The sequence below is a fragment of the Nycticebus coucang genome, chromosome 1 (genome assembly GCF_027406575.1).
Source record: "Nycticebus coucang isolate mNycCou1 chromosome 1, mNycCou1.pri, whole genome shotgun sequence".
Lineage (NCBI taxonomy): Eukaryota > Metazoa > Chordata > Mammalia > Primates > Lorisidae > Nycticebus > Nycticebus coucang.
The window spans coordinates 110,315,104-110,328,212 of NC_069780.1; the positions used below are offsets into that span (position 1 = coordinate 110,315,104).

Consider the following 13,109-nt stretch of genomic DNA (forward strand, 5'->3'; position numbering starts at 1 on the left):
CTGGGGTAGGAAACTACTGGGATAGCAAAGTAATATGCAAGACAGGAGGCAAGAGTTATGTTGGTGATTTTAAACAAGGGCAATTTAGTAATAATGGAATCGGGGTAGTTCTTAAAGGCAATGGAGAATACTGGCTCATAAGAACTAGTTAGGAGCATTTTGAAAATGCTCCTTCTCTAATCCCCGCCCTGAAATGTTCCCAAGAAACAGAGCCCGGGATACTGAAACTAAGGGAGATGGTTTACGGCAGCTTTAGTAAACTCTTGAGAACTAGGCTCACCCTATGAGACAGTCCTGCTAGGGGACATTCTTTTGTTTCTTCTCCAATTCCAAGAAATAATTACAAGAATAAATCCCAAATAGAGCTTAACAAAGGTTTGTCAATTAAATAGTAGTCCACATGACTCAAATTTCAGAAAATAACTTCAGAAAGCATCTGAAATAACCAGTTATTTCTATGTTCATTTAATGCAATATTTCTCATTTTTATATTCATTTTTAAATGACCAGAATAATGAAATTATTTTAACAAGAAGATGCTAAGAATTTATATTCTCATTTAGATACAGAGAAATGTACTTAAAGAGATTATCTTCAATTTAAAAACTCAATCAAGCCCAGAACCAAAATACTCCAGGTGACTACTCTTTTTTTAGATATTCTAAAACTATATAGATACTGTTTGAAGTAAATATCAGAAGAAAAGTTCAGTTTGCAGTGACCCTCATAAATGAGGAAAAACATGTTTACTTCCATAACTTAAACTTCCTCAGACACAACTCATTTGTCAACAAGTAGTCTACATTTATTTTGTTTTACAATGTGTTCAACTAAAAGCAGTGTTCATCCAAGTTGACCCTTGAAGGCTCTTCATACCTTAGTTTCTGTGGGATTCATACTGGAAAACTTGCTCGGTGTACCCAAGGAAGCTGATACCTAGAAAGGAAAGAAATAGAAAGTCTGATCCCAGGTGTATGTAACCTACCATCTGCGTTGCCCTTCATACCCACACTGCCCTAGCCTTCTTGCCCTGGTTTTATCTAATTAGAGCACTACGTCCACACCACCACCCCTGTTGCCTCAATTGCCCCAGTGGTAAAAGCCTTTAAAACAGATCAAGCGAGTTCAAATTTTAGGTCTGCTATTTACTAAATAACCTTGGGGAACTCTGGTTTCTCTTCAGATCATATAAATCTTTCAACTTTTACTAAATAACCTTGGGAAAGATACTTATATTTCATGATCTCCAGTTTCCCATCCTCAATTTTTCTTCAGCAGATAACTACTTTGTGAGTTTATTATACCGATTACTGCCTAGTATATAATAATGGCTCAGTAAATACTATTATATTCACTGTTTGTTATTTTCAGAAAGAACATGGACTTTGAAACTCAACAGAATTTTGTTCAAATCCCAGCCCTGCCATTTAGCTCTCTGACCTCGATCCTTAGGTTTTCCAGGTATATAAAACAAACCAATATGGCCAGGCATGGTGGCACACACCTGTAATTCCTAGCACTTTGGGAGGGCAAGGCGGGGAGATTGCTTGAGCTAAGAAGTTGGAGAGCAGCCTGAGCAAGAGTGAGACCACATTTCTCCTAAAAACAGAAAAACTAGCCAGGCATTGTGGCAGATACTTGTAGTCCCAGCTGCTCAGGAGGCTGAGGCAAGAGGACTGTTTGAACCCAGAGTTTGAGGTTGCTATGAGGTAGGCTGAGGCCATGGTACTCTACCCAGGGCACTAAGGAAGATTTTGTCTCAAAGAATAAATAAGCAAATAAATAAATAAAATAAAATAGATCAATAATATCTATTTTGCAGGGTTGTAAGTTTTGAGATAATGTGTGTAAAATGTCTGGCACACTGTTGGTGCGTTTGTAATATATTATGTTAAAAGGAACAAGGACATGCTTCCAGGAAATAGACTTCGGTAGGTGGAAATTGCCTGTTGTATCATGTAAGAAAGAGAAAGTGGGAGACGAGGTTGCAGAGGGAATTTTTGCTACATTATCTGTCCCATCTAGGCTCTTGTTCAGAGGGCAAAAGGTGATGAATGGTAACTAAAGTACTTAAGAAACACCGTTCCCAGAGATGCCTGGAGGTGGCAGAATCAGCTCTTGCGATCTAATCCCCTGAGCAGCCACACGTGCATGTGGGTACTTGCATGGTACTAAGTACTAGGCTAGTACTTAACTTCTATTGCACTGGTTAATATAAAACAGACAGCTATCATCTTTGCAAATTCCAATTCAGATTCCTTAACATTTGAATCTGTCAGGCTCTAAAGCCCAGGGATTCCATCTGGCATGAGGTGGCTTCTTTAGCAATCGTTGACAGTAAACAGCCGCTCCTGCCAGTAACACCTGGAGAAGCCTCTAACATGGTCTTCACTCTCCCTATTGCCTGGCCCTCTCACCCACTTCAGAAGCCCAGCCACAGGGCAGCAGAAGTCCATCCCTGTTTCTCTCTAACCTGCCCCTATTTCCAGCACACTACTGAAACACACTGCTTCTGGCCCACAAACAAAAATCACCTTCGCTGCAGACCTCAGTTAATGTAGAACACAAGGAAGCTTGTAATTAAATGACCAGAATTTCCAGATGAAAGTCCAAAGCTTCAGCGCACTGATTTTTCAAACCTAATCATATGAACTTAACTATTCCATAGCAACCTTAGGCACCAATCAGGTGCCCCTCCTGATAACCTCCTACCAACCTCTGGTAACTGTAGCAGGGCATAGAACAGTCTCCCTCATATTCTCTTTGGATAAAAAACTAGAAGATGTACCAAGGAAGATTTTCCCCCATCAAATTATGGAAAAATATATGAATATCCTGTTTTTCCTTGAGAATATTTAAAAATTTATATTGTGATAAAGTACCTATAGATTAATTCCATCTTTCCACAATTGGAATTAGCTGTACAAATTTCTGTTCAAACTCAAGAGGTTCCATTTTGCTACGTCCCATTCTGTCAGTTATTCCCCTTAACCATATAGAACTACCACAGAAACCAAACTCGGCATAAAAGTGCTTCCTAAGATGAACATCTTTAGGTAAATATTAACTTATTTTTTTAAACATTCAAATTTATTAAAACATCCATAAAATTACATAGCTTTGAGTTGTCCAACCAGTCCTACTCCTTTATTAAATAATACCTTGAAGTGACCCTCTAATTTTAGAACGAAGATTTTTGAAGGCCCACCAAGAGTACACACAATAGCTATAAATAAGCATGAAACAGGTTAGAAAGGGAATTCACAGGAAAGCCCTGAGCCTTTCCTCTTGTTTTCAATATAGATTTTTCTATGACTGTTTTATCCCCTCACTAAGGGACCAAGCCATTTGAAATTGAAATATGAAAGCTGCTTCATGGGGAGATGGAAATAAGAGAAATAAACCTAATGCATTATTGACCCATTCATCTCTGGCTTACTGTAACTTGCTCATTTTTTATTCTGTCTATAAAGACTAACAACTTTTAAAATTTGTTACCTCTGCTGAAAGATTTTCATTTTAAATTCTTGTATACTGTTGAATTTTAAAATGCTCTAAGGGAGGCGTGAAGAGAGACCCATGTGACAAAACAAATGTTTGAGTGCTAACTTTCAGGACCACATCAAATAATCTTTCTGTATTATCAAGTAAATAAAATAATAACAAAAGAGATTAGTTGCAGCCCAGAAAAAAATGAATACTTAAGCCTGTACTTAACCAATCTTTTCTGGCATTATTCAATAAAATCTCTTTAAATTTGTTTACTTGCTCAGTAAGAATTTTAGGAGTTGGACAGAGTATATGTTTAGAGACAGGAGAGGAAAATCATTTTAAGACACTGGGAAATTGAAAGATGCTGTCTTTAGCTGGGCGTTGTAGCGGGCTAGTCCTAGCTACTTGGGAGGCTGAGGCAAGAGAATCACTGAAGCCCAAGAGTTGGAGGTTGCTGTGTGCTGTGATGCCACAGCACTACCGAGGGCAACATAGTAAGATTCTGTCTTAGAAAAAAAAAAAAAAAGAAAACAAAGAAAGATGCTGTTTTTTCACATATTTTGCAAAGGTCTCCCAAAGCCCAGGGTTTTATTATCCTATGCATTCTGGCCAGATGAATCTGTCCCTGAAAAAGAACCAGCAACAGCTGGTTCTCACTGTTGTTCCCTCCATCATGCGGAGGACACAAAAATCTTTTCTCTTGCCTTTGAAGTCCATCTCCAGTTCCACCTCATCTCCCAGTACAGAACCTCCGCTCCAAGCAGCCAGTCTATTCCTGTTTCAAGGCACATTTCTCTCTTCTCTCCCTGTATATTTTTTGAGGCAAGTGCCACTGGTGGGTATGCTTCTCTCCCCAAATATTCAAATCCTATGTCCCCCTTCAAGGTGTATCTAATTGGCTCCCAGCCCCAGCACAGTGGGATCCCTTCTCCAACCCTGTCACGCCCCTGACCAGCATGCACAGAGGCACCACATAATTGTACCGTGAACCAACAGTCTCCTCCAGCCTTCCAACGGGAAGAGCTGTCGTTGGGCACACTCACCTGCCTACCCACTGTCATCACTGCAGGTCTCCAACAGGAAGAGCTGTCATTGGGCACACTCACCTGCCTACCCAATGTCATCACTGCGTTGGGCACACTCACCTGCCTACCCACTGTCATCACTGCAGGTCTCTAACAGGAAGAGCTGTCATTGGGCACACTCACCTGCCTACCCACTGTCATCACGGCAGGTCTCTATCCTGGACTTCTTAATTCTGCAGGGTATCTAGAGAGGTTGTGGGAGAGGAGAAGAGCCAGGACCAACCTAAACCAACTTGAGAAGCAGAACGAGCCCTGCAAGTCCTGGCAGGTAGCCCAGGATGGGAAGGTAAGGGCTTCTGTTCTTGGGCTCCTAAATGTCCACTCATCTATTCTGCTGCCACCACCTTTGGTGAGTCACTCCCTCAGCTCCTTATTTCTGTGCACCACACAACAGTGTCCGTCACTGCTCCCTTGGCTCCCAGCAGGCTTTCAGCCACCTTCCAGACACTTCTTCCTTACCTCCATCCAGCCGGGCAGGGTCCCCTCGACCTCTTCCCTTACCCCCAGCTGGCTGGGCTCAGAAAGCACACACAGGTGGCACCTGAAGTCTCTCTCCCTCCCACCACCGGCAGTACATCCTTTCCTCCCACCTGCAACAACACTCGGCCTCCACACGCCTGCACCTGCCCGTGTTTGCTGAGGATACTAAGAACGTCAGGCTGCACACGTGTGCTCTCCTTCCCCACCCAGGACCCATTGGCACATTCACTGAGTCACTGCCCACTGTCCTCTGTGGCTGCCGTAGCCCTGGCAGCCCTTGGCTCTCTCCTCAAACCTCTGACCTATTTGCACTGGGTGGGTAACCTCCAGCTAGTTACTTAACCCCTCTGTGCCTCAGTTTCCTCATATGTAAAACATGAATAGTAACACTTCCTACCTGAATTGTTCTTCTCTATACTCCGCTCTTCTCTGTATTCATTCATATTCAGTCACAAGCCCTCTGCCCTGTGTGCCATTGCTCCCTCAGACCATTGATTTCCTATGATTTTATGTATCTTTTATCATGCGATCAAGTCTTCAAGCCTTACCAGCAACCCTGCTTCTTCACCATACTACACTGTTTTATCTTAAAGAAAGGAAGTCAAGAAAGATGGGTGCAGACCCAAATCCCTGCTCCACAACTCATTAGCCCCAATTAATTACCCTCTTGGGGCCTTCATTCCCTTGTCTGTTCAGGAGCAGTGGGGGTTCCCATCCGATCACAGTTCCAGCTTTTCGTTTCTACTGCCACTCCCACAAGGGGTCTAGCACTTGTCACTCATTCCAGGAAGACATCAAGGCCCTTTTGACAGTGTGTGTGCCTTGTTCTCTACCCCCACAGCACCCCACCCTCACTTTTATCTTTCAACTTTCTATCAATGGCTGACTAATCTTTCTAAAATAAATGTGCACCACGTTTCTACACTGATGAAATATCAGTGGCTTTCCACTGTCTGGACAAAGTCCAGATTCTGCCTGATTTCTACATTCTTGGTGATTTGACCTCACCTACTTATTCAATCCTCCTCTGGCCACAGTCCCAGTCCCATCTCCCCACCAGCCAGGACGGCGCCCTTCCCACCTCATGAGCACCTCCTCAGGCAGGACACACTGGGCAGAGCCTGAGCGGGGACTCTGGAATCCAGACTGCCTCCAGACTGCCTTGTAGAACCCAGCTGACACTTACTTGGTGTGCAACCTCCAGCTAGTTACTTAACCACTCTGTGCCTCAGTTTCCTCATATGTAAAACATGAATAGTAACACTTCCTACCTGAATTGTTCTGAGAATTGCTTTAAGGATTTTCTAAGGATAAGTTAATGCACATGAACCAATTACAATAGCGTGAGGCAAGTAGTTGGGTGCCGGGCAAATGCTAGTTATGTTGTCACCACCACGCTCCCTCCAGACTCTAAGCTTTTCATCAGGTTCCCACTTCCCAGGAAGCCTCTGCCTCACCCAAGCCCCACCTTCCCTACCCTTGAGGACTGAGCTCAGGATATGACACCTGTATCTGCTTTAGCTCTTACTATCATCCCAGTTCTGATAAATGCTCGCACATAGTCACTTGAACACTTAGTTCCATCCTCTGTGCTGGAGGGGTTACTGAGCTCTTTTCTAAATGTATGTCACTTCTCATCAATGATCAAGAATCTAATCTTACCAATGAAGCTACACATTAGAAAGGGGAAGAGCCACTTCTACTCCCCACAGCACCCTCCATGATACTGAGGTTGTAACAGCAGAGAGGGGCTCAAAAAAATCAGTATGGATTCAAATCTTGGCTTCCATTTTCTAACTGTCAATTCAAGTTTATTTAAATGACGAATAAAACATAGTTTTAATACCTGATGGTCTTTTTTAAAGCTACATTCAAGAACACAGTTAATAAATATGAAGACTTCAGTTTCAGTCTTGATGGTGGCTAAGTGGCCCTGATCCAGGGGGGTCAACTGAACCTGTTGGGAGTATCTATCTAATTTCCCCTCATAGCAGGTACTCCCCAGTGTTATTGTGAGAGTCAAATTAGATGCCAAATATTGGGACAATTTGGGCAAACCACAGAACAAATACTAAAAATTTTCAAAATTAAGGAAATCTGACAAATCAATAACTAAATTTTAACTTTTAAAATTAGCTCTGCTACATGTACAGGAGAAAAAAAAAATGATCAGGTTCTTATTTATACCACATCTCAAATAATGAAGGAAACAAAATCACTGATGTAAAAAGAAAAAGAAATACCTTCCCACAAGACCTATGGGAAGGCAGAATGTGAGCTCCCTGGGGACCGGGCCAGGCCGCCTGCACACTGGAGTTGCTTAAAAAGTATTTTTAAATGAATGTATAAATTTGTACATGAATAAACACAAGAGTATTATATGGTGGTTCAAAAGAAACATTAGATGAGTTTCATTACTTTGTCAGAAAATCTGTCACAAAACTGATTTGGATAACAATTTAAATGTCATTCACATCATTATTGTCAACAACTGGGATTTGTTCAACTTAAAAAACCACATAAACACAAAATCCCTCCTTCCTCATAGACACCTGTGACAAACAATAAGTGGCTGATAAGGGACTTTTCTAAGGAAAGTGCATCCTTTACAAATACCATTTATGGACCCACTGAAATACAGGTTTACATTTTTCTTTCTGTAAATGAAATTTGGACGTCTACTGTTTGTCATGCTGTCACACCACGACATGCGTTCACGTGATGCCTTTAATTATCAAGTGTAAGAATGGAGCTTTTAAAAAGACTGCAATGCAGCCATCTAACAAGTCCAGAGGGGGCAGGTTAGAGGCAGCAGTGCGAATGAGGCAATTTGAACATTACCTAGGAAGGGTGGGAACTTGGCTGAGCATTCTGTACGGTTAGTAAACTACATTACAAGGGCAGCAGGATTTCACCTAAAAATGAAGTGTGGGAGGGAAGCAGAGCACATGGGGTGCCCTGGCCTGTGAGGAAGCATGTGGGCGGAGCTGACGCAGGTACCAAGATGCTGCCTGGCAACTGCAGCAAGGGCCACAGCCGAGCTGGGATCCTAGTCCTCGAGAGAAGGCAGCACATCTGGCCATACCCACACCCTGTGAGTGTGTGATTATGAACTCTGATATGACCCCACCACCACCCAAGTGCTTCAAAAAACTCCACAGAAGGCAAGAAGCTGAAGAAAGTGCTTCATTCTTGTTGCTTTGCAAACTTCAGTTTTCCAGTGTTTTTGTTTATGTGTTTGGTTTTTTTCTGGATGGTAGTAATTGTGTAAGCAAGAAGGGCAAGCCACACAGCCTAGATTACTCATCAAAGTTTTCTAAAGTTGTGTTATGCCTCTAAGGATCCAAATTTGCTGTTTTTGAAGCAAGAAATAATTCCAACTATGTCTGACCTTTGCCTGCCTAAAAGCAAAACGCAGAAGACAGAGAAGTCAGAGCCAGAAAAGACAGCCTCCTTTCCTCTCAGAGGTTTGTCTGCTGAGGACTGACATAAACCTGTGAGTAAAGCGATTTCAGCTAAAGAGTGTTTAAGATAAAGACTGATGAGGGAGACGGCCGTGACAAGCGGTGCCGCAGTGCCCTACTCTTCCCGCAACTCAGTTTCTTTACCTGTCATCTGTCAGCTTTGAGAGTTCTGTGGTCCCACAACTCTAATATTACATGCTACTCTTCAGTGAGGCTTATGTGCCCAAAGACAGAAGTTCCATGGGGAAACATAGGGGTTAAAAGCACCGGCTCTAATTCCAGCTATGCAACTTCACACAAGCTGCTTAAATCTTTCTGAATCTGCGATTTTTTAATTTGTTACATGGGCATAAAAATGATGCCAACTTCATAAGAGGACAGTAAGAATTGAATAAGTGTGTGTTTATAAAGTGCGTGGCTTGCTGCCTGGCCATGGTAAGCCAATAAACAGCAGTGCTTTTTATTCCTTTGTTAATAAAAATACCAATAGCCTCAAAAATTTCCTTCCTCAGCCTCAGAATGGCAGAGCACAGTTGACCATGGCTTTGAGAAGTTGCACATTAATCTTACTTGTCTTTTTTAAGAAAAAAGTGCAATATTATTTTACATTGACATTTTCTTTAGATTCAAATGCACACTGGTTTAGGTCACATTCCAGATAAAAAAGGCATCTCTTATTGCAGATTAATTCACAATTGCCAAGATGTGATAGCAACACAAGTGCCCATCAATAAACTATAATATATGTACACCATGGAATACAATTCAGCCATAAGAAAAGATGGAGACTTTACATCTTTTGTATTTACCTGGATGGAGTTCAAACATTCTTCTTAGTAAAGTGTCACAAGAATGGAAATGGTAGTATCCAATGTACTCAATACTAATATGAAACCAAAAGAAAACAAGCACATGCCCACAAGAGAGAAAAACACAAGTATATTCAAGTGGGAGGAGGGAAGAGAAGGGAGAAGGAAAAGGGGAGGAGAGGGGAGGAGGATTGGTGAGCTCTTATGTAACAGGCACAATGTGAGGGTATTCAGCGCAACCCCTGGATGAAGGGCTCAACTTAACTTGAACTTCACCTTAGAAATGCAAACAATGTCACCTAATCATTTGTACCCTCATATTAATCTGAAATAAATAAATAAATATATATATATAAATAAAGGGAAAAAATCTCTAGTGCATTAAAAACAAAAGAGGAATCTTGGTAGTAGGAACACAGATTGGTACAAAACCTAACAGACCATGAGCTAATCTAAAAGAGATTACTGACGATGCGATTATTATATAAGAATGAAAAATTCTGAGCTATGCTAAACTATCACCATTCAACTTGACTTTCCACAGGATAGTCACTCCTTAGGTCCAGACCTAACAGAGGGTAATAATAAAGACAGGGGGACTTTTATGGGTACAAAAACGAAATGCCAGCCTCAATCTCTACTCAGACGGTAGAGTCAAAACATTTCTAACGGAAAGTGAAAAGGAATTTATCCTGTGATACAGACAAAGGTGTGAGGACTGAGAAATGGGCCTGGCACATAACTGCCTTATAACCCACTTTTCATCGAGGCATAAGCTTATGAATTATTATTATAAAACTTAAATCATGGCAATTATAACAAGGTTCTTTTAGCCACACCGATTTTCAAATACTCAAAACGAAAATGGGGAGTGAAATAAAATGTCATTCTGGAAACCGTCCATGAAAAACAAATTCACAAATGTGTACTGACAGCAAGTGTAGCCTTTCCAAGTATGATATTAAAAAGGCGGTGTTGTGTCTCAGGTAGGAGAATGACTCTGGAGTTTGAATTCCAGGTCTGGTGCCACTTGCGTGAACTTGAGCAAAGTTCTTAACTGCATTATTTCATACAGTGGTACAATCCACTGCCTTACATCTCACTTTCCCCTCAGATAAAAATTTCATGGAATAGAAAAATAAATTTTAAAGTAGGATTCATTTGAAATTATTATAAAAAATATGGTTATTGCTGCTTATGCTTCAGTCTAAGCAAAAGTTCTCTACAAGAACTTAGTTCTCTAAGTTCTCTTAGTTTGCTTAGTTCTCTTGTAAGTTCCTCTACAAGAACTTAGTTCTCTTAGTTCTCTTAGTTTGCTTAGTTCTCTAAGCAAAAGGTGGACATAAAGTTCGTGTACAATTTAAAATAATTTGTCACAGTAAACTGCACATGAATTTTATGTCCACCCTTATTTCCTATTGGATAAGAGAGTTTTCAGTTAAGTACTGCTACTTAATCATACAACTGTCCCAACACGGCTCATCGAGTCCTTCTGTGACGTCTTCCTCAACTAAAATCTGCTAATTCAAATCAGTTCTCAGCCATCAGGGAAATTTCAACACTGTTAAGATATGGAACATAACAACAGTGAAAAATCTGACTGTAGTGCATATCTGAATTTAGATACATGCTCCCCATCACTTATCTGAACTATCTGTAAGAACTGTGCTGAGTGAAGGATGCTGTAAGACCAGTCTACTGAAAAGAACTTTAGAATCAAATAGAATCTTGCTGTCTGTGTGACCCAGGGTAAGCTACTTACATTCTCTGGTCCTCAGTTCCCTCATTTATAAAACTGCCATAGTAGTTGAACTAGTGCGTGTGTAACTTCCCCATGTCTGTTACAGGCCAATGAACTGAAGCTTTGGATACTATTCAATGGTTAATACAACAAAGAAAAGCTTAACAAGGGACATTCTATTGCTGATCATTTGAAAAAAATTCTAGAATGCACTGAGGGGAAGGTTAGATCCAGCAGCATATGATGAGCATAATTTAGAGAAACTCTCCAGGATCTAGTTATTTGGAAATAAATAGAAACAAGAAAAAAAATCTAATATTTATTACTTTGACTAGATAACGAGTATGTTATACCCATGATTTATATAGGAGTTTATTCTTCTTACCTATTTTGTAACTAGGTAAGAAGGATACTATGGCAGTTTTATAAATTATAAAGAGAAAGAACAGAAAAAGGGCTTTTATTCATCTTTTTAAAATTATCCACTCTTTAGTTTTTAAGCAAAGTGCAAACAGATATTAAGTTTCAAAAACTCTACTTGTAAACCACAGAGAATAAAAATGAATCTTAAATTTTAGCATTTCTACCCAGCCAGGAAGAACCTCTATATTAGCAAAACAGGATCTTAGGGCTCTAGTCATGTTAATTGTTTTCTCTAATCCAATAAATTATTTATTGAGCATTTACTCTGTGGAAGGCTCTTTGGTGCAAAGCATGGGGGTGCAAAGATATGCTCCCGGTCTCCAAGGAGCTCATAATATAGTAAAAAGTCTTCTTTCTGAGAATGGAAGTAACTAACCAAGTAAGACTAATCTGCGGTAACTTTCATGCACTAAAGCTCATTTTTTAGAAAGTATTCTATGGAGAGCTGGTAAATGTATCCTGAGAAACAATGTATTCAGTATTGTGGCTCCCTCTTTCTTTCTTTCTTTTGAGACAGAGTCTCACTCTATTGCTCTGGGTAGAGTGCTGTGGTGTCATAGTTCACACCAATCTCAAACTCCTGGTCTCAAGGAATCCCCTGCCTGAGTCTCCTGAGTAGTTGGAGTAGCCGGGACTATACATAAAATGTGCATAATAAGAGCATCTGCCTCACAGCTGTACATGCTACCACAGCATGTAAACACTCAGCTCATATTTACAACAGTGTTTCCCAGTAAGTGTAACTATAGCTATTAATGTTCTTTCCTAACACAGATTAGGCTGATCTATTCTCTTACTGGAACTTATTACAGTCACTTAATGATTTATTATTATTGCTTATGGTGAATAATAGAGCACTTAAGAGCAGTGGTTCTCAACCTTCTTCATGCCTCCTAATGCCATGACACTTTAATACAGTTCCTCATGTTGTGGTGACCCCCAACCATAAAATTATTTTCATTGCTATTTCATAACTGTAATTTTGCTACTGTTATGAATCATAATGTAAATATCTGATATGCAGGATGTATTTTCATTGCCAAAAAGAGGTCAGACCCACAGGTTGAGAACTGCTGACTTAGAGCATGGGCCAAACATTGTTATCCTGCTAGTGGTATTACAGAGTTTCCACCAAAACCTCCAACATCCAAATAAAGACTTGCTCAGAAGCCATTAAGTTTTAGGAGATTGAAAATAATGTGACTGGGCAATTATTTCTGTGTCTTTCCATCAAAACAGTGTAGCTCAGTTGTTCTTAACCAGGGGAGGCAGCACCCAACTAGAGGCTGCTTGAAGTGCAGGACAGCGCGTGTGGCCATGCCCTGGCTCTGCCCCATTCAGAACTGTCATCCAAAATGCCAAGAGACCTGTTGGGAAGCATCAGGTAGAGGACATTTTTAAGTCAAGAGCTATTTACAAAGAAAAAATAAAATGAAATGTTTGTGAAGACCCATTGTACTTTTCCAGTATGCAGATCATTAATACAATAAATCAGAAAAGCTACAGCCACACCAGTGTGAGAGCATGTCCTCCAGATTCACGTGATCTCCAAATGAGGGAAGTGTGAGATAAAAGGACATAGAAAAACATTAAGTGAGACATTCTTTAAACAGGA

At 40.6% G+C, this 13,109-nt stretch overlaps 1 protein-coding gene across 12 annotated transcripts in view; it reads right to left on the reverse strand.

The window, feature by feature from the left end:
• CAST (calpastatin) overlaps nt 1-13,109 on the reverse strand; it is a 131,842-nt gene that overhangs the window by 59,792 nt on the left and 58,941 nt on the right. For all 12 annotated transcript variants that reach the window (XM_053586231.1, XM_053586201.1, XM_053586211.1 and 9 more), the window contains one exon: nt 877-936. In XM_053586231.1, coding sequence (XP_053442206.1) covers nt 877-897 — 21 coding nt within the window. In that variant the 5' untranslated portion in view covers nt 898-936. The remainder of the gene's footprint in view (nt 1-876; nt 937-13,109) is intronic.